This window comes from Phocoena phocoena, chromosome 18 (genome assembly GCF_963924675.1).
Source record: "Phocoena phocoena chromosome 18, mPhoPho1.1, whole genome shotgun sequence".
Taxonomy (NCBI): Eukaryota; Metazoa; Chordata; class Mammalia; order Artiodactyla; family Phocoenidae; genus Phocoena; species Phocoena phocoena.
This window is the reverse complement of record NC_089236.1, coordinates 25,469,329-25,494,325: the sequence shown is the minus strand read 5'-3', so window position 1 is coordinate 25,494,325 and position 24,997 is coordinate 25,469,329. Positions and strand designations below refer to the sequence as shown.

The window sequence follows — 24,997 nt, the reverse complement described above, 5'->3', positions numbered from 1 at the left end:
TAGCTTTGCAGATGGTTCTGGTCAAGGCACAGGGATAATTTCTCTGGACCTATTAAAGGCTTTTACTGCAAGACCGAGGACAAGGTAAAAGGCATGTTTTTCTTTGCACTGCTCAATATAAAATTATAAAATGTGACTCCCACACATGCTTTATTCATCCAACCCAGAACAAAATTGAATACCTAGGATGTGCCATAATATCAAGATATGCAAAGGTAGCTATGCAGTTAAATAAGAAAAGATCCATCTCTCTCAAGATGTGCATGTATCAGGAATATCCTTTTAAAATAGTTAATCCTGGGCTTCCCTGGTGACGCAGTGGTTAAGAATCCACCTGCCAATGCAGGGGACATGGGTTCGAGCCCTGGTCTGAGAAGATCCCACATGCCACGGAGCGGCTAAGCCTGAGAGCCACAACTACTGAGCCCACGTGCCACAACTACTGAAGCCCGCACACATGGAGCCCATGCTCCGCATCAAGTCGCCGCAATGAGAAGCCTGCACACCGCAACGAAGAGTAGCCCCTGATTGCCACAACTAGAGAAAGCCCACGCGCAGCGAGGAAGACATAATGCAGCCAAAAATAAATTTACTAAAAAAAAATTTAATCCCAAACCTATATTTCTGTTTTATAATCCTTTGGTTCTAATAATGGTATTGATTGTGTTTTGTTCTCAGAGGCCAATGGGGACACACATATTTTATAAACTGATCAATCCTCTTTGATAGGTTCCACATTTCTCTAAGTCAGAACCGGTGAGTAGAACATTTTTTTGATGGATAGAACCTGTTATGGGTTTAAATAAGCCCGGACTTTTGAAAACCCATGAATCAGCCACTATGGTACCTGCAGTGTTACTTTCTCCTGTATTTCAAACTGTCAGTCAAATTCAGGAAGTGTTATTGGAGCCCACTGTGTGCAAGGGATGGTGTGAAGCATGGAGGATGCAAAGATGACTGACGCTTGTTCCCTCCCTCAAGGACCTTACAGTCCGTGTCCAGGAGGCGGACATCCACACGGAAATGGCTTCAGGTCAGGCCGGGAAACACGCTGCCATGGAGCTATGAACAGAAACGTGGAGCCATCGAGAGGAGGAGGCCATCGCTGTCAGTTAGGGGATGGAGCAGGTTTTACAGAGGTGGCAATGAAGCTGAATCCAGTCTCTGAAAATCCCAGCACTGAATTAATTTTTGGAGACAGAGTCTTGGGTGAAGTAGAAAAGAATAGCTTTATTGCTTTGCCAGGCAAAGGGAGCCACAGTGGGCTAACGCCCTCAGAACTGTGTGTCCCAACCTGGAGGGGGGAGTGAGGAGTTTACAGTAATGGTTCAAAAAGGGTGTGATCAGCTCGTGGACATTCTTCTGATGGGTTGGTGGTGAGGAGTCAGCATCATCAACCTTCCGGTTCCAGCTGGTCTGGGGTCTACAGGCTTGTGGGTAGCATACAGCTAACTTCTCCCACCTGGAGGGGGTTTCAGTATCTGCAAAACAGCTCAAAGATATTGTTGCTCCTATCCCTTGATGGGGAACCAGGACCCTGCCCCAAGGCTGCACTATTGTTTCTTGACTGTTCCTCCCTGGTCTCTGCATCCCTTCCCTTCCTTAATTAGCAACTGTTTGAACCTGCCCATTGGAACTCAGGGAAGATCCTGAAGGCTGAATGGTGCCTATTTCCTGTAACCAAAGAAACAGGGGACACAGAAAGGCTTTTGTGCCCAGGAGCCCCACAGAGACCTGCTCATTATCAGCAACAGTTGAATCAGGTCTGGAAGAATGCAAGAAGAATTTTGACCGGCAGAGAAGCTGGGGCAGGGCTTTCCAGGCCCAGGGAAGACTATGCAATACCCGTGCTCAGGTCTGCTCCCAAGTTCTAAGTAGCCCGGGAGGTGGCAAAGATGAGAAAATGGAGTTGCAGGTGGGGCCAGAGTAGGAAAGTTTCTGAATTGTAAGTGAACAGCCTTCCCCGCTAACCCCACCAAGACTGTAGTAGAGCCAATGGAAAAAAAAAGCCCCCTGAGAGGGAACTAGCACTGAACAAAGGGCTCCGGGCTCTACACTGTTAGAGAAAAGGTTGTTCAGGACACTTGTTAAAGAAGGTGAGGCGGACTTCATTCAAGGCAGGCTACTACCGTGGGGTTTTGTAGTAGGAGAGAGAGAGTGGGCTCAGCCCCGAATACAATAAGGAAAAGTGGGGATTTATAGCCAAAGAACAGGGTGGACGTATTGGTGGATGGAAAATTACTAAGAGGTTCTTTGCTAAACTGACCTAACAGGATTTTTGCTGCAGGTAGGTCAAGGAGATCAGATATCCAGGTTGATCAGACCAAGGCTGATTCAGCAGGATTCTTGCTAAAACTGGAATAAACGGGCCAAGACAGAGCCCAAGGTTGGGGCCTAGTAAACAGAGGACCCAGAGGAGCCTGACTAGAGTTAGGTCAGAAGAGTCTTTGTCAATACCCTGTGGAACACAGAAGCTAAGTTTGTTGATAATATATGAGTTACTTTCTAGAAAGTTACACCCTCAATAGCATGGGTGATGTTGGTCTAAGCCAACCCTCTCAGACCTAATGACCCATTTATATAACAAAAATCCTGGTTAGAAATTAAGATAGAATAAATTGATATATACAGATTTTCACTGTACAACGCTTTTGACTTTGTGTATATTTGAAATTTTTAATTTAAAAAGCTGGGAAAAGGGAAAAAAGTGGGGGAGGTGGTGGGAAAGGATAGCACAACCTACCTGGTAGGTAAGTAGGTTATTGGTTTCAAGAATCAGTATGGCCCCCAACTATAACATAAAGAAAAAATAAATTGAAAGTAATTTATAATAAAATTTGGACTTGAGCCTGATGTACTAGAAAACGTCATAAAAGTCATATGCTTGGGTCACTGTCTGTGCCACAGCCTAAAATGCAGACTGACCTAAGTGTGTGTTGACAAATTAAATACCAGGTAATTTTCTCAAACAGTAAACGAAAGTACCATTTTTTCTCCATTTGCACAGTAATTCCAGTCCTAGGAAATTGGTTGTACATTAAGACTATACCAAACATCACTCTTTTATATGTAAAATGGTGTTATGTTCTAGGCACAGAAGCTTACCATCAGGTTTTTCACCCAGGGCTCTAGGTGGTTCGTTCTTCAGGGCCCCCCTGAGCTGGTTGGGATCTGACACCCCTGGTCCCCACCCAACAAAAGCCCAGAGAGCCCCCAGTTTTTGTGACAATAAAAAACTCCCTCAAAAGTTTCTAAATGGTTCCCTGGAGAAAGGACCCCTTGCCCTCCTTGGAAACTTCTGGTTTAAGCCACAGAAATAAATGAGATCCCCTAGAAAGAAAAAAATTGTGCAGCTAACATGAGATTAGCCGACTCGATAAAAGGATGTTAGATCACTGGGATCTTCACTCATTACCTTTTTAGCAAATTTCTTCATTATCACCAGCTTCTAAGGTTTTGTTTGTTTGCAAAAACAGGATATTTTCTTGACTTTCCCTTCCCTCTGTTTAATCTCTTAACATGTCTGGCTGTTTGATATGGATTTGTAGCTAGACAGGGTGGTTAATAAGTGTGAACTCCTTCCCACAGGGCCCATCCCTATGGGGTTTCGGTTTTCTGTGCAGCCGGTAGACTATCAGAACTAACTCAATACATACTACACTCACATTCAGGGCTGTGAATCCTTCCAGAGCGTCAGTTCTCTCCCTGGGGATATGGTAATAGCTCTATGGTGTTTCCTCCCTGGCATCTCAGATTCAGAGGCTATGAGAGTTTGAAGTTAAAAGAACATATCCCATAGAGGGGCAGTAATCCCCCTCCCCTGCCTTCTGTTTTTCAAACCATGTGCCCTAGATTTACAAGTAGAATAAGAACAGCAGACCTTCCAGAGATAGCATGGTGGAGAGCAGTGGTTCACCAAGTGTGTTCATTAGGCCACCAGCAGCAGCAGCACCTGAGTGCTTGTTAGAAGTATACAGTTTAGCCCCCACTCCAGACCTCCTGAATCAGAAACTCTCGAGGAGGGGACCAACACAGTATTTTATTTAACAAGTCCTCCAGGTGATTGGAATACAAGGGAAAGTTTGTGAGCCACTAGTACAGAAGAAACTTGGGTCCAGAGGCTGTGTCTTAGTCCCTTGAGGCTGCTATAACAAATTGCCATAGACTGAGTGACTCTTAAACAACAGAAATTTGTTTCTCATAGTTCTGGAGGCTGGAAAGTCCAAGCTTAAGGTGTCAGCAGGTTGTGTGTCTAGTGAGGGTCTTGCTTTCTGGCTCACAGACAGCTGTCTTCTCACTGTGTCCTCACATGGCAGAAGGAGGAAGGAGCTCTCTGGGAAAAGGGCACTAATCCCATTCATGAGGGCTCCACCCTCATGACCTCATTACTTCCCAAAGGCCCACTTCTGGGTACCATCACATGGGGGGTTAGGTTTCAACATGGGAATGTGGGGGGACACAGACATTCAGTGCATAGTAGGCTGTTTCAGTTATTTTAAAACTTTGTTACCCTGAACAAGTTTCTTTCTCCCTAAACTGGTGGTCCTCAGCTCCAGCTGTACGTTATAAACACATGGGGAGCTTTTAAGCATGCCAGTGTCTGGGCACGGCCCCAGGCCAATTAAATGGGAATCTCTAAGGAGAGGCCCAGGCCTCTGTGTTTTTAAAATCTTTCCAGGTGATTTTGGTGCAGTCGAGACCCTCTGCAGTAAGCCTGGAGTCCATCCTCTGTAAAGGGGGCTCGGGGGGTGTCATGCCGCCACCTCTCTCTGGGTGAGAGGTGACACTGGGAGGAATAAGTGAAATGTGTTACATGTGTATGTGGCCAGTCAGGCTGCAAGGCGGATAACGAGAAGCTTCAGGAAGAAGGAGCCTTTCCTTCTCCTCTCCAATCTGTCACCCACCCCGTTTTGCAGGGCTCCTGGCTCTGAGATTCCATATGGTGTAACCGTCCGTGAATATCCTCAAGCATGAATGACGTTTGACTTCGTTCTTCATTTAAGAGGGCTGACTCCTGAGCCAGGCCCCTAGGTTGATAAAGGCTTTTCTTCTTCCCGCTCATTGGTGTTGACGTTAGAACAAGTTCTGTATCTTCCTGACATTTGTCTCAGTTCAACAGAAGATTGATCAGTTGAGATGTTCAGATTTGTGTTGGTATCTACATTATGATGGCATAAAATTTGTAGGTCTTTAATACCGCTTTTGGCCACTCACTAGTCATGAAATTAACCAGCAGAGTGAAAGTAAACACTCTTGGGTCAGAACATACCGTTATGCCTGATGCGCTCCGCGGGCGGAGTCCATGCCCAGCTGTCAGCCAAGACTGGAGCCTTGTGGCTGAGGTTTCCCTTGAGGCTGTTCCCTAGGCAGAGGAGGAGACACTGTTTATATCTCACAGGAGACAAAAACAAAACGTCCAAGTCCTTGGATAAGGTCTAGGAGCAAAATCCAGTTCCCAGTGTTATAGAAAGCTACTATTTACTCTGGGCTCAGCAACTTAGGAAAAATCCGAACTGATGGAATTAATTAATTGGACCAACATCTTTTGAGAACCTTTGTGGGAGCACCAAACAAAGGAAAACAAAAAAGAAAACATTCAGATCGATCTCAAGCTTAGAGCTGAGTAGGGAGGTGACATTCACAAGGAGCAAGGGCCCTGAGACCTAAGTGCCAAGTGAGGAATGAAGATGGGAGGGCTTTCAGGGAGTTAGAGAGCGGGAAGCCCACTTAGCCTGAGATGGTCAGAGAAAGCTGCATAGGAAAGACGGCATTTCATCTGAGCTTGGCGGGATGAATGGAGCAATGAACAGCTCTGTCTGAGCTTGAAGGCAGCCCCTGGCAGGGGCCTCCCCATCACACGGTCTAAAGCACCATCCCCTGTCACTCCTATCTCTGCACTCTGCTTTATTTTTCTCCATAGCACTTAACGCCACCTGACTTTATCTCTGTTTTTATATTTTTGGTAAATAACACTAAAAGATAAGCTCCATGGGGGCAGAGACTCCATCTGTTTTGTTCATCCCTGCACCCAGGACCTGGAATGGTGCCTAGCTCACAGTAGACACTCAATACACTGATTAAATGAATGGATGGATAGATGGATGGATAAACTTTTGTTTCCTAGGGCATCACAGGAATCCGTTTTGCTGGAGGGCAGAAGTGCTACATCAAAGCACAGGTGAAGGCTCGAGTTCCTGAGGTGGGCACCGTGACCAAGCAGAGCATCTCCTCTGAACTGGTGGGTACCAGCCTGCACCACACAGCAAGGGCTTTGGGCAGACATTGAAGGTACAACCCTTTCTGTCTCTAGTTCCTGGATAGGTTCATGGCCAGAACATAAGTTCTCTTTCTTCTCTGCCAAAGGAACTTAATTATTTTGGTCCTACTCATTGGTTCCAAGTGATCATTCTTACATGATGTAGTATAATTGGAGGTTTTGGAAAACCAGATTTTAAAGTACATAAAGGGGATTGGTCATGACATGGCCCTTATTTGCCTGATGTTAGGGAACTATCTGATCAGTGATTACGACAACCTAAAGGGGACTTCCCCGGTGGTGCGGTGGTTTAGAATCTGCCTTCCAATGCAGAGGACGCAGGTTTGATCCCTGGTCAGGGAACTAGATCATGCATGCCGCAACTAAGAGTTTGCATGCCACAACTAAGCAGCCCACCTGCTGCAACTAAGACCCAGTGCAACCAAAAGAATTTTTTTAAAAAATGACAACTTAAAGGACTTCATGGGCTTCCCTGGTGGCTCAGTGGTTGGGAATCCAACTGCCAATGCAGGGGACACGGGTTCAAGCCCGGGTCAGGGAGGATCCCACATGCCGCGGAGCAACTACGTCCGTGAGCCACAGCTGCTGAGCCTGTGCTCTGGAGCCCGCAAGCCACAACTACTGAGCCCACGTGCCGCAACTGCTGAGGCCCGCGCGCCAAGAGCCCGTGCTCCCCAACAAGAGAAGCCACTGCAATGAGAAGCCCGCACACCGCAACAAAGAGTAGCCCCCGCTTGCCACAACTAGAGAAAGCCCATGCGCAGCAACGAAAACCCAACGCAGGCAAAAAATAAATACATTTTTAAAAAAATAATAAAGGACTTCACGTGTTAGGATCTTTTCATTAAAGGGGCCTCAGGAGCCTCAAGCCTCACTCCAGCCTCAGCGCCACTCAGCAGGGGGATTTCCTCCTGAAAATTCACCATAGCTGATCCCCTAGCCTCTGCTGGAAAGCAGCAACAGGGCGCTCCTTCCCTGTGTATCAGGCAACTTCATGGGAGGTGGTTCTAATTGTTTTGCCCTACGTTGAGCTGAGTGACTCCCTCTGCAATTTCTTCCCACTGGTTCAAGTTCAGCCCAAGGAGGCTACTCAACATATATCGAATTCCTTTCCTATGTGTCAGGCTTGTGAGGTGCTTTAAACATTGTTCATCCATTTATTATTAATAGCTTGCCTTTGAGCTTGGTTTTATAAAAATTTATGTTAAGAATTGCACACAGAGTTATAAAGACACATTTAACAATAATACCTTACACTTATTTGGTGCTTTAGGGCTTACAAAGTAGCCGCATTCGTTCTCATCTTCCATTTGAGTTGTGGCAGGGTAGGGTGGGAAAAAAATGGACTTTGGAAAAAGTGGGTTCAAATCCCAGCTCTGACACTTGCTATGGATGTGGCTTCAACTCTTTGAGCCCCAGATTTGTCACCTACAAACTACAGTGTGCACCCTGTCCCCATAGCCCTGAACTCGATAGATGATAAATACGGCTGCTCCTTTAATTCTTAATTTTATTATGATCAGCTTTGATCTTTCCAGTATCCCCGAGAGGGAGATCTATCAGGCATCAGCTCCCTCAGGGCAGCTGAGGAAAAATAAGAATAAGCAAAAGTGCCTGGAAACTGCCCAATTGTTTGCTCTCCTAGGAGCAGCCCCAGGTGTCTCAAAACAAGAGCTAAAACCAACCCGTGAGTTTTTAAAGTTGGCTCTCATGTCCTCAGTATCTCCTCTACTCCCAGTCTCCCCACCATTCATCCTGTGAGATGGGTTCCAGCCCTTCATCCCTCTGGTGATTCTTCTCCGATCATGATCTGGTTTGTTCCCCATGAGCTGCGCCCTTCAGAACACAAGTGTGGACCCACTGGTACAGAGTCTAAAAATGAGACGGAGACCGCCTGTGTTCTGACCTTGAACATCCCTTATTGCATTACCTTTTTTTTAATGGTCCTATCACTCAGTTTCTGTTATGAAGCCTTTAGTGAACTAATAACTCTTGACATTTCCCCCATGAGTGGATATAAAGAACCAACTCCTCAACCATAGCCGACCCAGATCTTATCATAAGTTTGCAGTTCATTTTCTGATTTTTTTAAAAACAAGGTGGGGTTTTTTTTCTGATTTTTTTTTTTTTTTTTTTTTTTTTTGGTTGCGTTGGGTCTTCGTTGCTGCGTGCGGGCTTTCTCTAGTTGCGGCGAGCAGGGGCTACTCTTCGTTGCGGTGCACGGGCTTCTCATTGTGGTGGCTTCTCTTGTTGCGGAGCATGGGTTCTAGGCGTGCAGGCTCCAGTAGTTGTGCTCATGTGCTCAGTAGTTGTGGCGCACGGGCTTAGTTGCTCCACGGCACGTGGGATCTTTCCAGACCAGGGATCGAACCCTTGTCCCCTGCATTGGCAGGCGGATTCTTAACCATTTTGCCACCAGGGAAGTCCCTTTTCCTGATTTTTAAAAACAATACTTTGTCATTGTAGAAATTTGGGAAATACATAAAAGAATAGAGAGGAAAACCACCCACAACTGCATAATCCACAGATAGCTAATGTTAATGTTTTGGTGGATTTTCTCCATGCACAAATGTATGTGATATTCTTTTCATAATTGAAGTTATACTGGTGTACATTCTTATTATTTTCACTTAACTTTAGGTCTTCTAAAATGTAGATTATAATGGATGTATTGTATGTCATCATATGCTTATAATTTTAAAAGTCTTTTGTTCTTGAATACAGGTATCTTCAATTTTCCATTTTTCAAATAATAATAATAATTCAAAATAATTTTTTGAATACAGATATAATTCACTGTGGTGAATAGTTTTGTATTTAAATCTTTGCCTCTGATTCTTTTCTTAGGCCATAGAGGTGAATGCTTTCTCCTGTGTTTTTGTTGTGTATAGGGTGTGTGGTGGATTCTCTGGTGGACAAAACCAAATTCAGGCAACGTGTTTGTGGGAATTAGGAATGTGTTTGGCTGTCAGTAGCAGCACGTTACACTTAGAGTGACTTAGACAAATAAGGCTTTTTCTCCACAGTAAGTAATGTGGAAGTAGGCAGCCCCAGACATTGGGGCTCGCTGATTTTTTTCGTCCTTTCCTTCCAGCCCTAAACATCAACCACGCAGTCAAGTAAGGAAGGCAGGAAGACGCTGAGTAGTGCCAACCATGGTTTCCCTTAACTCGGGAAAAGCCAGATGCCTTCTCAGCCCCGCAACACACTTTAGCATGGGTCGCATTGTCTAGAGCTGGTCACACGGGCACCCCTAGCTGCCAGGGAGTCTGAGAAAGCAGGTGTCTCCCCTGGGGCCAGCAGATTGCTGCCACCAACAAAAGCAGGATTGTGTTGCAAGGAAAGGGAGGGAGGGAGGAAGGAGATGGGGTACGCAGCTGAAAGTATGTGCCATACGCTTTTTATTTAACAACATCCCTAGCTTGTAGGTTGCGCACACATGCATTCTTCCTATCATCCCATTCTGTGTCCACACACTTTAGATTGTGATGGGGTAGATTTATGCACCACTAGCTCTCATACATTTTTCATCAGTTTTGTATAACTTTTATTTTATTTACTTTTTAAAAAATTTATTTATTTTAGGCTACGTTTATTTGGGTCTTTGTTGCTGCGCTCGGGCTTTCTCTAGTTGCGGCGATCAGGGGCTACTATTCATGGCAGTGCACGGGCTTCTCATTGCGGTGGCTTGTTGCGGAGCACAGGCTCTAGGCGCATGGGCTCAGGAGCTGTGGCTCACGGGTTCTAGAGAGTAGGCTCAGTAGTTGTGGCGCACGGGCTTAGCTGCTCCGCGGCATGTGGGATCTTCCCGGACGAGGGCTCAAACCCGCGTCCCCTGCATTGGCAGGTGGATTCTTAACGACTGCACCACCAGGGAAGCCCAGTTTTGTATAACTTTTAAAAGCTCCTATACCCAAAGAACATTCATTTCCTGGATGGAGCCATTTAACTTAAGGTAAATATCTGGATTACCTGAGTGTTAGCTACCTCCAATAACTTTAACTTGTTTTAAGGCGGCCAGAAGCCTGAGGGAGAAAGCATAAATGAAGTGCTGCTTTTAGCTAAAAAATAAGAAAACATTTTAATTTCTCCAACCTACAACCTATTGCAAACTAATAAATGCATGAAAGGAGCAACCTGGCAAAATAAATTTGTCTCCTAGGTTATCAAACTATTCTCAGCATCTCACTGTAGAAGAAAACTCAGCATTTAGCTTTGAAATCTCAGTGGTGTGCTTGATGCAGAGAACATCTGAAATACGTTTTGTTATAGCTGGGAAATGTAGAAACGGTTTATGTTAAATGCTACTTTGAACTGAAGACATTAAAGAACCAACTGCCGGCTGCTTCCATCGTGGTTTGGCAGTGGCAGGACAAGCCCCCAAAGGACTTTCACTTCACTCGAAGGGCTCCTCTATCCTTTATCAGATTCCGGAGTCCGTTCAGTTGCTTTTCCTCTAAAACATCTTTGATCAAAAACATCAGATTAACCTAAATCTCAAAGTTGACATCAAGTAATTTTCACTTCCACTCAGGACGCTCATATTCACACATTCGAGTTATCCAAAGGCAGGATGGCATGATGGGTGTGGAATATTGTGAGAAAAGCTACAGAGAGAAGAGATTAGAACTTCAGAGTGTGTGTGTGTATGTGTGCGCGCACGTGTGTGAACACGGATGCGCACACATATACACAGAGAATTCTCATTAAGTTTTCTTTTAAATTTTATTGAAGTATAGTTGATTTACAATGTTTTGTTAACTTCTGCTTACAGCAAAGTGACTTAGTTGAACAGATATATATTCTTTTTCATATTCTTTTCCATTATGGTTTATCACAGTATATTGAATATAGTTCCCTGTGCTATACAGTAGGACCCTGTTGTTTATCCATCCTATATATACTAGTTTGCACCTGCTAATCCCAAACTCATTAAGTTTTTATAGGGCGAAATAATCTTTTACCAACACATGAATCTTAATATGCAACATGTTCCACTGCCCTCTTTGTTTAGTGCATTTCATTTTCACTTACTTACAGGAAGGCAAGATCATGCCTGTTAAATATGAAGAAAATTCTCTCATCTGGGTGGCTGTAGACCAGCCCGTGAAGGACGACAGCTTCTTGAGTTCTAAAATCTTAGAACTCTGTGGCGACCTTCCTATTTTCTGGCTTAAACCAACCTATCCCAAAGGTAACATTTTAAATTCTTCTGACGCTGCTTGGAATTCTCCCTGCCCTGGTGAGGTTCCTGTGAGCCCCTGCACAGGCCCAAGCATGTGACAAGGAAGATGAATCCGGGTGCACATCACAGTGTCACAGTAATTGGCGTGAGAGATCGAAGGGAAGGGAAAGGACAGCCGTGAATGTCGCAGGGCAGGGCCAGAGCAGCGGGGTGACAGGAAGCAGGGGGGCCCGGAACACCTCTGCCTTACCTGCGGATTTTATTTATGACACTCCCACTGCTTCCGCTCTGCCCCTAATCTCTGTTGTTTGCAATTTGCAATTTTACATTTTTTTATTCCTAAAGCAGAGAATCAGGGGTCTAAGAAGCTGTTACACCGCCGAATCCTTATTATGGTCAAAGCTTGAATTCTGGGGCAGCCAAAAGCAGCTGTGGGCATAGGCTGAGATTCCTTAAGTTCAAGGTCCACTTCCAAGTCCGGGGAAAATAAGTGAAGGACCCCTGGGGTTCAGAGCTAGGTTGGAGCACCCTGTGGGCTGTTTCCCAGTGGAGAAGGGCAGCTGATGAGCTCTGCAGGCCAGGCTCTTTTCCCGGATTTTGTCTGTCTCCAGGGCTGCTCTCTTGGTTCCCATCCCAGTCACCCCACTGGTCTCCCAAAGTCCTACTTTGTAGCTCTGGCTCAAGCGGGGCGAAAAGGCCCCTCTCCTAGCACAGCCTAGATAGGCTTTGTTCTCAGAAAGATTATGTTGAACTCAGAGAGACAGCAGCATGGAAATAAAGAAAACACAGGAATTAAAACCACCAGACTTAGGAGAAGGGAGCGAGCAGTTACTATTTAACGGGTGCGGGTTTCAGTTTTGCAAGATGAAAACTGTTCGGGAAATAGATGGTGATGACGTTTGCAGAGCCATGTGCCTGTACTTAATGTCACTTAACTGTACACTTAAAAATGGTTGGAATGGTAAGTTTTATATATATTTTACCACAATTGGAATAAACAGGGACTTCCCTAGCCGTCCAGTGTTTAAGACTCTGCGTTTCCAATTCAGGGAGCGTGGGTTTGATCCCAGGTCGGGGAACTGAGATCCCACATGCCGCGCACGGTGCGGCCAAAAATTTAAAACACACACACACACACACACTCCAGGCTTCTGATTCTGCCATGGCTAACTTATTCCTACAGTTCACAAGTCTTATTCAGTTCCAAAGCTTGGATAAGACGGTTACTTTTTAGCCCAGGCAAAGCAAATAGGATGCAATTTATAAGCTGCTGGCAGTGGCTGACTGGAAGAGTGAGTTGAGAATTCCAAGGCTACACGCAGGCTCAGTGAGAAGGAATCCTCTGAGCGGTGTCTGCCACAACCCTAGGGGCTGCCAAATGGACCATCGCTTTTGCCATCCTAGGTCTTGCCCCAGCGGGTGGTCGCAACTCAATTCTCTGGCCATTTACAAGTTCTGGCTTTCAGTTCCCCACTTGCCTCCATGTGGAATGGGCCTTCTTGCCTTCCACTACCCAGCAACTCCTTCTCCAATACCTTGTCACCTTTTCCGGTCAAGGACAAAAGTCTCCAACTCTGCTACATGTAGACCTCTCTCTGATCACTTTCTGTTTGAGGACATGCTTCTTACCCAGAGAGTTCATTCATGTATTCAGTCAACAAACATTTATTGACACGTTTATTATGTGCCATTTATTTGTTCTAGGCACCTGGAATGTGCTGATGAACAGAAGAGACAAGAATCCATGCCCCCCAGGGGTTTTACATTGTAGCTAAAGGGAGACAGTAAATAAACACTAAACTAAAATAAGGAAATCATATGGGATGATCCAAGGTTCTATGGAAAAAGAGCAGGGCAAGGGGTCTGGGGGTGGGGTTGGGAAGACAGCGCTCTTGGCAGTGCTGGGATAACTGATAAAATGAGAACCATCACCCTCTGGGAAAGAGCTTGTTTCCTACATCCAAGATGTGACTTGGCCCCTCACAGCTAACAGCATGACCAGATCTTTTTTCTTTTCGCCGCACTGTGCAGCATGCGGGATCTTAGTTCTCCAACCAGGGATCGAACCTGTGGCCCCTGCATTGGGAGCACAGAGTCCTAACTACTTGGACTGCCAGGGAAATCCCATGAGCACATCTGAAGCATTCAATTATGTATCATTAAGTATTAATTACCCATCGTAAGTATTCAGTCATCACACACCATCCGTCCAAGAATTACACACATTACATACAACATCAGAAAAGTAGAAACCACCTAAATGGCCCCAGACTTGAAAAGCATTAAATAAGTGTTGGTGTGGTCATAGGACGGAATATCATAGACGTTAAAAGTGAGGGAATTTTTTTTCCAGTCTCATAAATGCAGTCCTATTTTACAATAAAGTCAACAAAATGAAACCCTCCCTGAGGATGCCTGGCTCCCCGCCACCTAATTCTAATAAAAGCCTCCCAGCTCCAGGGTCCAGCGACCCCTGCCCTTGGATCTTTATGCTGGCAGGTTATCAGTGTCATGTAGCTATATCATCAGAGACCCTGGGAATGACGCTGTACAAGGTCAGAGGAAGGCGGGGAGGGGGGTGGGAGCTGAGGTCCGCTGAGCTCGGGCTGTGTACCAGGCACCGTGCTGTGCTAGAGCTTTACATCTTGTCCTCATTTAACCTCTGCCAACACCTGTCCAGCTAACTAGTAATATTCCCACTTTATAGATGAATAAACTAAGGTTCAGAGATTGAATCACTCTCCTGAGGTCATTGTTAGTTAAAACAAGTGAGTTAAAAAAAAAAAAAAAAAAAAAAAAGGAGTGAAGTTGAGGTTTGAATCCAGGTTTCCCTGATGCCTCTCCAGCCCTGCCACAGAAACCAAGAAACCAAGCTATCCATGGCTGGACGCACATGCATGCCCTCACAGATAACATAGCATCATATCATCATCATCACCTGACGTTTGAGGGCTTATGATATGCCAAACGCTATGCTAAAACCCTTAGAAACAAATTCTCATGAGCTCTACTACTATCCTCTGAATTAGATACTATTATTATCCCCGTTTTACTGAAGAAGAAACTGAGACTCAGATGCCAAAGCCACCCCGTGTGGTCCTCTCTCCGTTCTTGTTACTCGGCAGCCATCAGTCCTGCTGCAGGACCCATGAGGCATTGTGGAGAATGAGGGCAGTGGGCTGGAAGCCAGAGAAGTTCATGTTCGACCCTCTTCTCTGCCACCTTCTGTGATCTCGGCCAAGTCACTTGGTCTTTCCGAGCCTTGTTGCCCTTTTGTATAAAAGTATCTGCTTATTCTATCCCAAATGATTTTTAAAAGCATCAACCAAGATAATAGTAAATCCCCTGAAAACTGTAAAGCTTTATACCTATATAGTAAATTCATGAGGAATGTGTAGGGCGGCAAGTAACAGAATAGCAGACCAACAGTGGTTTCAACAAATACGGGTTGACTTTGTTCATACAGCCGGAAGTCTGGAGGTGGGTTTTTGGCACTATCGTCACCTCTCTTTCTAGCTCACCGTCTGCTATCTGAGGCATGCTGGCTCGTCATCCTTGTGCCTATCACTTCTGGTCACATAACCCAGATGTCACATCTACATTCAAGGAAGACGGACGAGATGGAGGGAGCTGTATCTGTCCCCTTTTAGAAAGCAAAAGCTTTCCCAGAAACTGCGCTAGCCTAGTCTGCTTATGTGTCACCTGGCCATTCCTAATTGCAAGGGAGGCTAGCGAAATAAGTGCTATTTTACTTTCTCAGCCCCTAAGTAGCGGCAGGCAAAGAAAAAGGGAACTGAGAATGGATTTTGTCAGTTATCTTACAACACCTGCCTCAGTTAGTATGAGAAACCAAATTCTGATTATCTGATGTTTAACTACTAACCCAAGACTGTGAAACATGCTTTATTCTTATGAAATCATTAATACAAATTTAAATAGGATCTGGTCGTATGTGTTTTAATATCCTTTTCTTATGTTTTTCACCCTGATAAACACAGAATTTCCTTAATTATTCAAATTAAGGAGTTAACTTACGGCAAGTTTTGGGGTTTTTTTGGGCAGAAATCCAGAGAGAAAGAAGAGAATTGGTAAGAAAAGTTGTTACAACAATGACCACAAGAAGATTACGCAGTGGCCCATGGGGCAACCCATGGCCTGGAAGACCAAATAACGAAACCAGACCCAGTGTTCAAGAGGATTCAGAGCCCTTCAATCCAGACAACCCTTACCACGTGTGTACTGGTGTTCGTATGACAGGTTCAGATGACTGCACTAAACCCAGCACTGAAGCAGTGATATTTCTGCTTGAGATTTCAAATAAGCGTCTAGTATTCAACTGAGACTTTTACCCAATTATTTTAAAAAATACATCTTTTGTTTGTTGCAGGGTTTATAAATGAGGGTAACAACTCTTCAGCATTGCTTCTGTAGTGTAAAATCCTGATTGGTTGTACTCCTTGTTCAAAGTTGTTTTCTGTGCTCTCCTTTTTTGAGTCACAGGCGAATTTATAAAGACAAATTCATATCAGGAATTTGATGATTGAAAAATATTTCCGGGAGTGTGCCCTGCAGGCAACACACAGGATGAAAGTATTCTCTTTCCTCCTTTATATCCACTTTATTCGTCCATTCAACAGACATTCGTTGAGAACCTGCTCTTTTCCAGGCCCTGTGCACACAGACAGGAGTAACTTCTGCCCTTGAGGGCACTCAGTCCATTCGGGAGACAGACTCACATATGGGGATCAAACACTTTAGACAGAAACCTCGAGAACTGGTGTTTGTAAGGATGACACCAACATGCTAAAAACTTCTCAAATCTTCAATGAAATGTAGTTTTACCATTACTATACTTTGCAGGGAGTGAAAATAGAAAAATAAGTACTTATGTGTAACTAGTGTTTTAATTGAAAAAATAATACATGCATGTATTTTTTTAAACAGTATAAAAATGTATACAATGAAAAGTGAGTTTCCCTTCTACCACAGACACCCTCCCCTGAGCAACCTGTTAACAATGGCTATTTGCCCAGTTCCTTTGTATAAGTGTACACACACACACACATTTTTAACACAAAAAAAGCATACACAACTTCCACTTTGCTGTCTTTTCAGTTCCAATACAGTATTTTGGAAGTTTTTTTGTATCTCTTATATGGATCCACCTCATTCATTTTAATGGCACCATTATATTCCATTGTGTGGATAAATGTACAGAAATTGAACTAGTTCTGCTTTGGTGGACATGTATTTTCCTCGAATACCGTTTTTTTTTAAACTTTTTGTTTTATTTATTTCTCTGCGTTGGGTCTTCATTGCTGCATGGAGGCTTTCTCTAGTTGTGGTGAGCGGCGGCTAATCTTTGTTGGGGTGCACGGGCTTCTCACTGCAGTGGCTTCTCTTGTTACGGAGCATGGGCTCTAGGTGTGCAGGCTTCAGTAGCTGTGGCACGCAGGCTCAGTAGTTGTGGTGCGCGGGCTTAGTGGCTCCGTGGCATGTGGGACCTTCCCACACCACGGCTCGAACCCATGTCCCCTGCATTGGCAGGCGGATTCTTAACCAATGCGCCACCAGAGAAGTCCCTCCTCAAAGAGTGTTAATAAGATACACCTTGTACATGCTTCATAGGGTATGGGAAGGAGTAAATGAGGTAATGCAGGTGAAGCTCTTAGCACTGTGCTGGGTGCATAGTAAGCGCTACCTGACTCCATGTTAGCTATTAGTCTATACCTCTTGTACACTGTAGGAGTACATCTTTACCACTAATACTGAAACATGGGTCTGCTGGGTCAAAGAATTTTACATTTTAATGGAGGACAATAAATTGTCTTCCGGGGAATTACAGCAGCTCCATGTCTTCAAATGGTAATGAAAGGCCTAATTTATTATCAAACTTTTAAAAAGTCTTGGGTGTAAAACCGTATCTCCTGGTTATCTTTTTCTTGCCAGTCTTTAATTATGTGTAAGACTGAGCATCTTTTCATACACAGAGAAGTCATTTGTACATTTTCTTTCCTCTTGTTTCATGTGTTGCAAATATATTTTCTAGTTTACCATTTTAGACTAATATATTTTAGAAAGATTTAGAGCAAAAAAGTATTTTTTTTTTTAAGTAACCCAAGGCTTACCAGAAAACTCAGGACACCACAGTACTTCATTCCGTAAAGCTCAAAGAATAATAAAGAAATAAAATCTGGGACTTCCCTGGTGGCGCAGTGGTTAAGAATCCCGCTGCCAATGCAGGGGGCACGGGTAATCCATCCCTGGTCCAGGAGAATCCCACATGCCGTGCAGCAATTAAGCCTGTGCGCCACAACTACTGAGCCTGCACTCTAGAGCCCTCAAGCCACAACTACTGAGCCCGTGTGCTGTAACTACTGAGGCCCATGTGCCTAGAGCCCGTGCTCCGCAACAAGAGAAGCCACTGCAATGAGAAGCCCGCGCACTGCAATGAAGAGGGGCCCCCGCCCACCCCAACTAGAGAAAGCCCGTGTGCAACAACGGAGACCCAACGCAGACAAAAAACAAAAACAAAAACTGAATAGGCAAACAGAAAACTTAATATAGTTTATTCTCTAGGTAGCTGGCCTAGCTGCATCTGGTTCTAGGGATGAGGGCATCAGCCCCTCCACAGAAGGGCAGGATGTGACTGCCCTGCTTTCAGGCTTAAGTGATCCATATTCTTGAAAAAATTTCACTGGTAACAGTTTCTTCCTTTATTACATGTTGAGCTTTAAGCAGGAACACCTTCCCCATGATCTCCGTCCTTCACATATCCCTTTAAGGAAATATCTCAGGGCAAGAACCTGAGATTTCTGCCAACTTTTTAATCCTAACAAACTTTTGTTGAACCCTCAGGTGAGGAAATGCCTCAACCAACAGGCTTTTTGACTACTGCCCTGGAAGAGTCAGCAACAGTTAATTAATGAGGCAGTTTTTACTTTTGCTGTCCCAGATGAACCTATTTCAAGAGATAAGGGGGGGAAAATGTCTAAAGGGGACATTCTAAAGGGGAGAGTCTAAAGAATTTTTTTTAAATGGTGTTAAGAGAGTAAGACAAATACTTTGATGACAAAATCTGAACATAGGCTGTGTCAGATGGTGTTAATGAATTGTTAGTTTTGTGAGGTGTGATAATGGCAGTGTGGTGCAGGAAAATGCTATCTTATTTTGGCAAGACATTCTAATGTATTTATGGGTGGAATGTCACAATGCCCTCAAGTCTCTTTAAATTTACTTCAGAATTTAAAATACTTAAAAAAAATCAAATTTGACAAAAGGTTGGCAATTGTCAAATGTAGATGTTTGGCACACAATTTTCTCCACTTTCCAATACGTTGGAAATTTCTCATAATAGAAAGCACCCCCTCACACACACACAGCAAAAAAAGTTGAATAAAGACTTTTAAAAAAGTATACCAGAAAGGTGATAGGGTTGCTTAAGTTCACTTAGCTCAAGCCTAACCTATGTTGGTCCTGCATCTCCCCAAGTTATTCTTCCAGGAAAGAGGCTTAAATTGAACAAAGAATTTACATGAATGATAAGGGCTTTTTGCCAGTGTAATTCAATGTCATATTAAAGAGGATATAGACTCTTTACCCCTAGAAATCCATGAAAAGGAAAACCAGATATTACATAACTTGGCAGGGGCACATTTCTTCCAGTTCTGTGATCTCTCCAGCAGCGAAAATAGGGTTCTGTAGGTGACTTTTACTGCGATACGAGTTTGTATTTATGTAACTATAATGATGGCACATAGAAACTAGAAGATAAAGTTCAAGGTCTTGAAGCTTTACACCGTATGGTGCCTTCTTCTGAGTGTTACAGACCCTTATGTTGACACAAAGGCAGAAGCTAAGTGACTTGGCAGTGTTCTCAGCCAGTTCAAGTGGAATAGCAATCTGTTGTTAGCCTGGATCAATGAGTTTCAAAATGTGCTCCCCAGAGCCCTGGAAGCCATTACTACAAGAAGGCACCAGGGTGCCGCAGCAGTGGCAGAAACGCTACTTTTGAATCACGCTCCCTGTTTTCCTATTTAAAACAAATTGAGTCACTAGTGAGTGGTAACCATGGCTCATTTAAGGCATGGAGAAACTTCACCATAACATTCAAAAAACAAAAAAAACCTAAACCTTCCTGCCAGTGACAGATTAGCTAGGATGGGAGTTCCCTGATGTTAGAAGGATTTCTGAATTATAAGGTTTAAAGATTGAAAACTCCTTACAGAAAATAATGCCGATTTCTGGTAGCAGTAAGACATCCAGGACCTTATTTTAAAATAACGTGGATGCTATAAACTTCTCATTATGAAGGAGACACAAATAATTCTCTTTTATTTCACAGCAGCAGGAAGGAGAAGGCATGACATTCGACCCTAGATTGGATCATGAAGGAATCTGCTGTATAGAATGCAGGCGGAGCTACACCCACTGCCAGAAGATCTGTGAACCACTGGGGGGCTATTATCCATGGCCTTATAATTACCAGGGTTGCCGTTCAGTCTGTAGAGTTGTCATGCCATGTAGCTGGTGGGTGGCCCGCATCTTGGGCATGGTGTGAAATCACTTCATATACCAGGTGCTGTAAAGAATTAACTCCAGAAACAACCAAAGTTTGAGGCATCTTGATGCTGAAGGGACCACGAAGTATTTTATATTCCATCTGAGCAGTGTTATTCGAGACACTTAACAGAATATTTTTGAACTGCTTTACAGAACTTTATCCGGAATTGCAAATGTACTGAAAGGGTAGTTTAAGTCTAAAATCTCATCATAATCCTTTTACTACTTGCTCTTTTTTGCTTTTCTTTGCCAGTAAGGCCTGCTTTTAAGACTTCCTTACCAAGCTATTTTGAAATAATCATGAAAAATTATTTACAATTTGTCAAAGATCTCAACTGTACCCTTGAGTTCCTTTTAAATCGTCACTAAAACAATTAAGTTGTCTTCTGTTGTTATTTGTACATAACTCCTCAGTTGTTCTTAACCTTTATTGTTCTTTCCCAGTCTTGCAAATGTGCCCCCAGAGTTCCTAGATAAAAACATAGACAGAAAAGGGAAAACAAGACATACAATGGCATTTGAGAGTGAACATTATAAGGCAGCTCATAGGAAATTCTTTATCTATACCATGTGCTGACATGTGATTAAGAAGTGGCCGCCCTGTTAAGAGTCACCCCCAAGAAAAGAGAATTAGCAAGCATTAGGATAAAGAAGGAAAATGTAGGCGAAGGTAAATCAGACTTGTGGGGAAAGGACTTTCATTGACATTCTGAAAACCAGGTCTTCACACCCTTTCAGTCTGCTTTCAGAAAGTGGTCATTGGGCATGAAGCAGCATAACGATTTCTACCTTTGCAGTACAAATCAGGCTGCTGACGTAGTCCAATTACCAATAAGTTACTCTCCTAGTAACAGGGCTGGCAGTGTGGCTTGACAGACACGGCTGAGGAGGAATGGCTTATGTATCTATAATGACATAAAGAATCTCAGGAACAAGGACTGTCTTTAAAAACTGAAATATTAGATCAGGAAGATGAGCAGGTATTTCATGTTTTTGACATTTTGGTTTTGACTCTCATAGTTTAAGAGATTAAGAACTTTCTTAAGGAAAATAAAAGTTTTCCAAAACAACACAAAGATTCAGAGATGAAAGGTCTTGATACCATGACAGTCCCATAGTCTATATACACCATACTACTGTATATCTAGTGTTGCCAATTTACATCTGTAAAGTCATACGGAATTTTAAAAACTTGGTTATCAGATGAACACTCATATACCTGCATTTAATGGAGTGTACAGCAAGCTAGTCTTTGGAGAAAAAAGGGATGAAGGAAAGATGCACATTGAATTATATGTAATGATCACACTGTTCAGGCAGAAGCAACTTCCTGCAGCTACAAATCTTACACGTTTTCAAAATGGTTGTCACTCTACTAACTAATAAGCAAATAAGTGCCAATGTTTCTGCACACCATCTCCCACCTTACCACCCAGCAAACTGTATGTACTTGGTTCTGGAAATAAAAGGAAAAAAAAAAAGATTGAGCCAGTGATCCCACCCCACAAGAGCCTGTGGTCTAATGAGAGAACAGATAATTGGGATTCGGTACACCAAAGGCCTTGATGAAGATGGGATCATTGGGCTTCTTGGAGAAAGAGTGCCTTCAATGGGTACTCAAGGATGAGCAGGAGAGCACCGGGTGGTGAAAGGAAGGGCATTCCAGGCAGAGGGAATAGGTCAGGTAGAGGTGAGGTTGTATGGTTCGAGCAGGGAAACAGAGCATTCAGGCTGAGGCAGGCAATATCAAGATGGAAATGTAGGACTTCCCTGGTGGTCCAGTGGCTAAGAATCCTCGCTTCCACTGCACGGGGCATAGGTTCGATTCCTGGTTGGGAAGATCCCACCTGCCACAAGGTGTGCCCCCCCCCCCCGCAAAAAAAGAAAAGGAAATGTAGGCAGGAGCTGTATCTTACTCATATTGCATGTTAATTGAATTTATTTGGGGATAAGGAATAGGAAACCAATGAAAGGTTTCCAGCAAGGAGGAGGCTGGTTTCCATTTTAGCTGGATCCCCTTGGTAGCTTTCCATGTGAGAACTGAAGAGGTGCCAGACTTAGCAAGGAGGAGAGCACGTCATAGGGAAGGAAGGCTGCCTCTTGAAAAGGTGTTTCCTTTTCAAAGCACCACAATTAAATGAAATACAGGAGGTGTATTTACTTAATTTACTTAACAGAGAATGGAATTATGCTGTGTTATGAAAAGTCACTCAATACCCAAGGAAGTCAACTTAACATGAAAGGAAATGGATGTTTTAAGGGCAGAGGGGAAACTCAAGGTTGGATTAATCATAGGAATGACAAAAGAGACTCAAATTGTGTTCAATGAAGAAAACTGAAGGTCTACTTTGAAAGAGAAGAATCAAGTGTACAAAGGAAGAAATGTACTTTACGGAAGAGAGGACACTGCTGAATACAAACTTTTTGCAAATTGGTACCAATCCCTAAATAACCTCTAACCAGGCCAGTCCAAAAGCTGCAAATGCTGCCCAGTTTGCTGTGCTGAATCTTGACTTGTCCTTTAATTAATTCTCAGTGATGACATAAACCAATCCCAATGGACATCACAGGTTCGTTTTCAAGGTCCTAAGGTCCTAGTTTGACTCAGTAGTCTTGAATGTGACAGATGCTGCTGTGTCAGCACAGAGAGAAAATGAAGAAATGGTACTGCTGGGCTTCAGTAAGTGTTCTATGTTACATGAACATATCCCATGGAACAAACTTCCACTGCAATGTTAAAAACTTGTTTAACTTCATCCTCATACCTCCTTCCCACCATCACCTCAAATAACTGTTGACACTAAAAAAGTAAATATATTCAGAATAATCACTTAACCCACTCAACAGTTGTTCTTACACCAGATTTTATTACACTCCAAAATACAAGCTACATTTTTACAAAGTAGAAATTCCTTGTGTGAGTGGAATAATTTGTATTTCTGTATAAGCTGAATATGCTAATTTGCTTTATGAACATTTATTCTATAGAAGTGTCACATTTTTTTTTAAGTTAACGGATTTACTGAGGGGGAAGGAGGGAGCTGACAAAAATCTACATGCACAGAATAGTCCTAGTAGCGTATGCAGACAGAAAGGTGCAAATTTGAGAGTCAGTGATGCAAACTTTAGCAAAAACAGTTTACAGGCAGAGTGAGTTTTGGTGTTTATAAAAGAAAGCTGAATTCCTTTTAAGGGCTTTGGTACATATATGCAATGATCATATTTTATATGCATATACAGGTTTCACTTTGAAAAGCCCAGTATGTTAGAATCAAATTTACAAGACTAAGTTAGTGTTGACTGACCTTTAACAATAAAGGGACTCAACCACAGGCTTTATTTAAACTGCCTACACTCAAAAGTAATCAATTTACATACAATTTTTGGGTACTTACTGTGTAAAAGGTAAGTACATCTATATATACATTTATGCGTGTATAACCTGACCCAGCAAATATTTGCTAAGGTGTTTGGTTTACTGAACCTTTACCATGTCTTAATATTTTTTAAATCAAATACACAGGCGTCAGTCTTTATTAGGGTCTATGTTATCACCATAGAGTGATAAAGATAAGTAATGGGACTGGAAACAGTATACCTACAAAGCTATAAATAAATCATTAGGTTAAAACACCAAATTATTAAAAACCATTTTAAGTTCCTTTAAACAAATGAGCTTACTAATAACTTTACAGATACGTCATATTCCTGTTCTCTTTGTGCCTCTTCCTTTACAAATATTCTCTTCATATCAAATTTCTGTAATTGAATCAATCTTTTTCTCATCTGTAACATGGCTACAAAAATTCTAATAGCAATGAGATAGTTTGGAAGAAATAACCTCTATACACTTTTTCTTAAAACTAGCATTGTATTTGCAAATTTACTTGCAATACATTTTTTTTCAAAACATGATTTCTTTAGCTTCCTGCTCTTCAGCCTTTCAAAGGTGTGGATTATTTAATTACTAAACATTTTCAACTACCTATATTCCATTAACCTAGACTATTATCCATCTTTCTATAATGAATTTACTTTATACTGACATAGTCAAAGACCTGGAATAAACTTACCAAGCATAAATTTTCTCTTAGCAGGACATTAGCTGCAAGACACTAGCTGTCTATTTTACATTTGGTAGTGTTTATATGTCCACGCCACTCTCCCATTTCATCCCAGCTTACCCTTCCCCTCCCCACGTCCTCAAGTCCATTTTCTATGTCTGCATCTTTATTCCTGTCCTGCCCCCTAGGTTTTTCAGAACCTTTTGTTTTTTTAGATTCCATATATATGTGTTAGCATACAGTATTTTTCTCTTTCTTACTTCACTCTGTAAGACAGAGTCTCGGTCCATCCACCTCACTACAAATAACTCAATTTCGTTTCTTTTTATGGCTGAGTAATATTCCATTGCATATATGTGCCACATCTTCTTTATCCATTCATCTAGGACATTATGCTTTTAAAGGCAAGTGGTTTCTTTTCAACTAAAACCATATTCCTGCCTATTAGTTACTAAGGTAACTATACAACTACATAGTGAAAAAGATCTCCACTCCAGAAAGATCTCCCTAACATATTCTACTCGACTTAATCCACCAGCACCACCATAATTTTTAATTCACTTAGCACCTAGGTGTAATCAGGCAACATCTGAGAATATTCCGGTCGCTAAAGAAATAGTGCCTTATCATCAATCAGTACTATCATATTCCATATATACTCCATGAATATTGACTCTTCTAATATTCTCTGCTCAGTTTTAGTAATATCTCAGCAATGATAAACTAGCATCTTGTCCAAATAGTCTCAATTTGTTTCACTTTCATTGAAAAAGACTTCCCTTCATCATGTGGTGTACCATTGTGGTTATATGGATTCAATGACTTGTTTCATAATGACCCGAAGGTTCTGATGACAGAGGAACAAAAATAACCATTAAGCATCTCTCCTCTGCCTTTACATCTGTGTGA

The 24,997-nt window shown here is 42.8% G+C and overlaps 1 protein-coding gene across 2 annotated transcripts in view; it reads left to right on the top strand.

Annotated features, from left to right (window-relative positions):
• CNMD (chondromodulin) overlaps positions 1-20,395 on the top strand; it is a 28,252-nt gene extending 7,857 nt beyond the window's left edge. The window contains exons 4-7 of one of the 2 annotated variants that reach the window (XM_065896152.1): positions 6,125-6,238; positions 11,318-11,471; positions 15,525-15,694; positions 19,807-20,395. In XM_065896152.1, the coding sequence (XP_065752224.1) occupies positions 6,125-6,238; positions 11,318-11,471; positions 15,525-15,694; positions 19,807-20,022 (654 nt within the window). In that variant the 3' untranslated portion in view covers positions 20,023-20,395. The remainder of the gene's footprint in view (positions 1-6,124; positions 6,239-11,317; positions 11,472-15,524; positions 15,695-19,806) is intronic. The other variant, XM_065896154.1, reaches the window with a different exon arrangement.
• Positions 20,396-24,997: the final 4,602 nt, after the last annotated feature.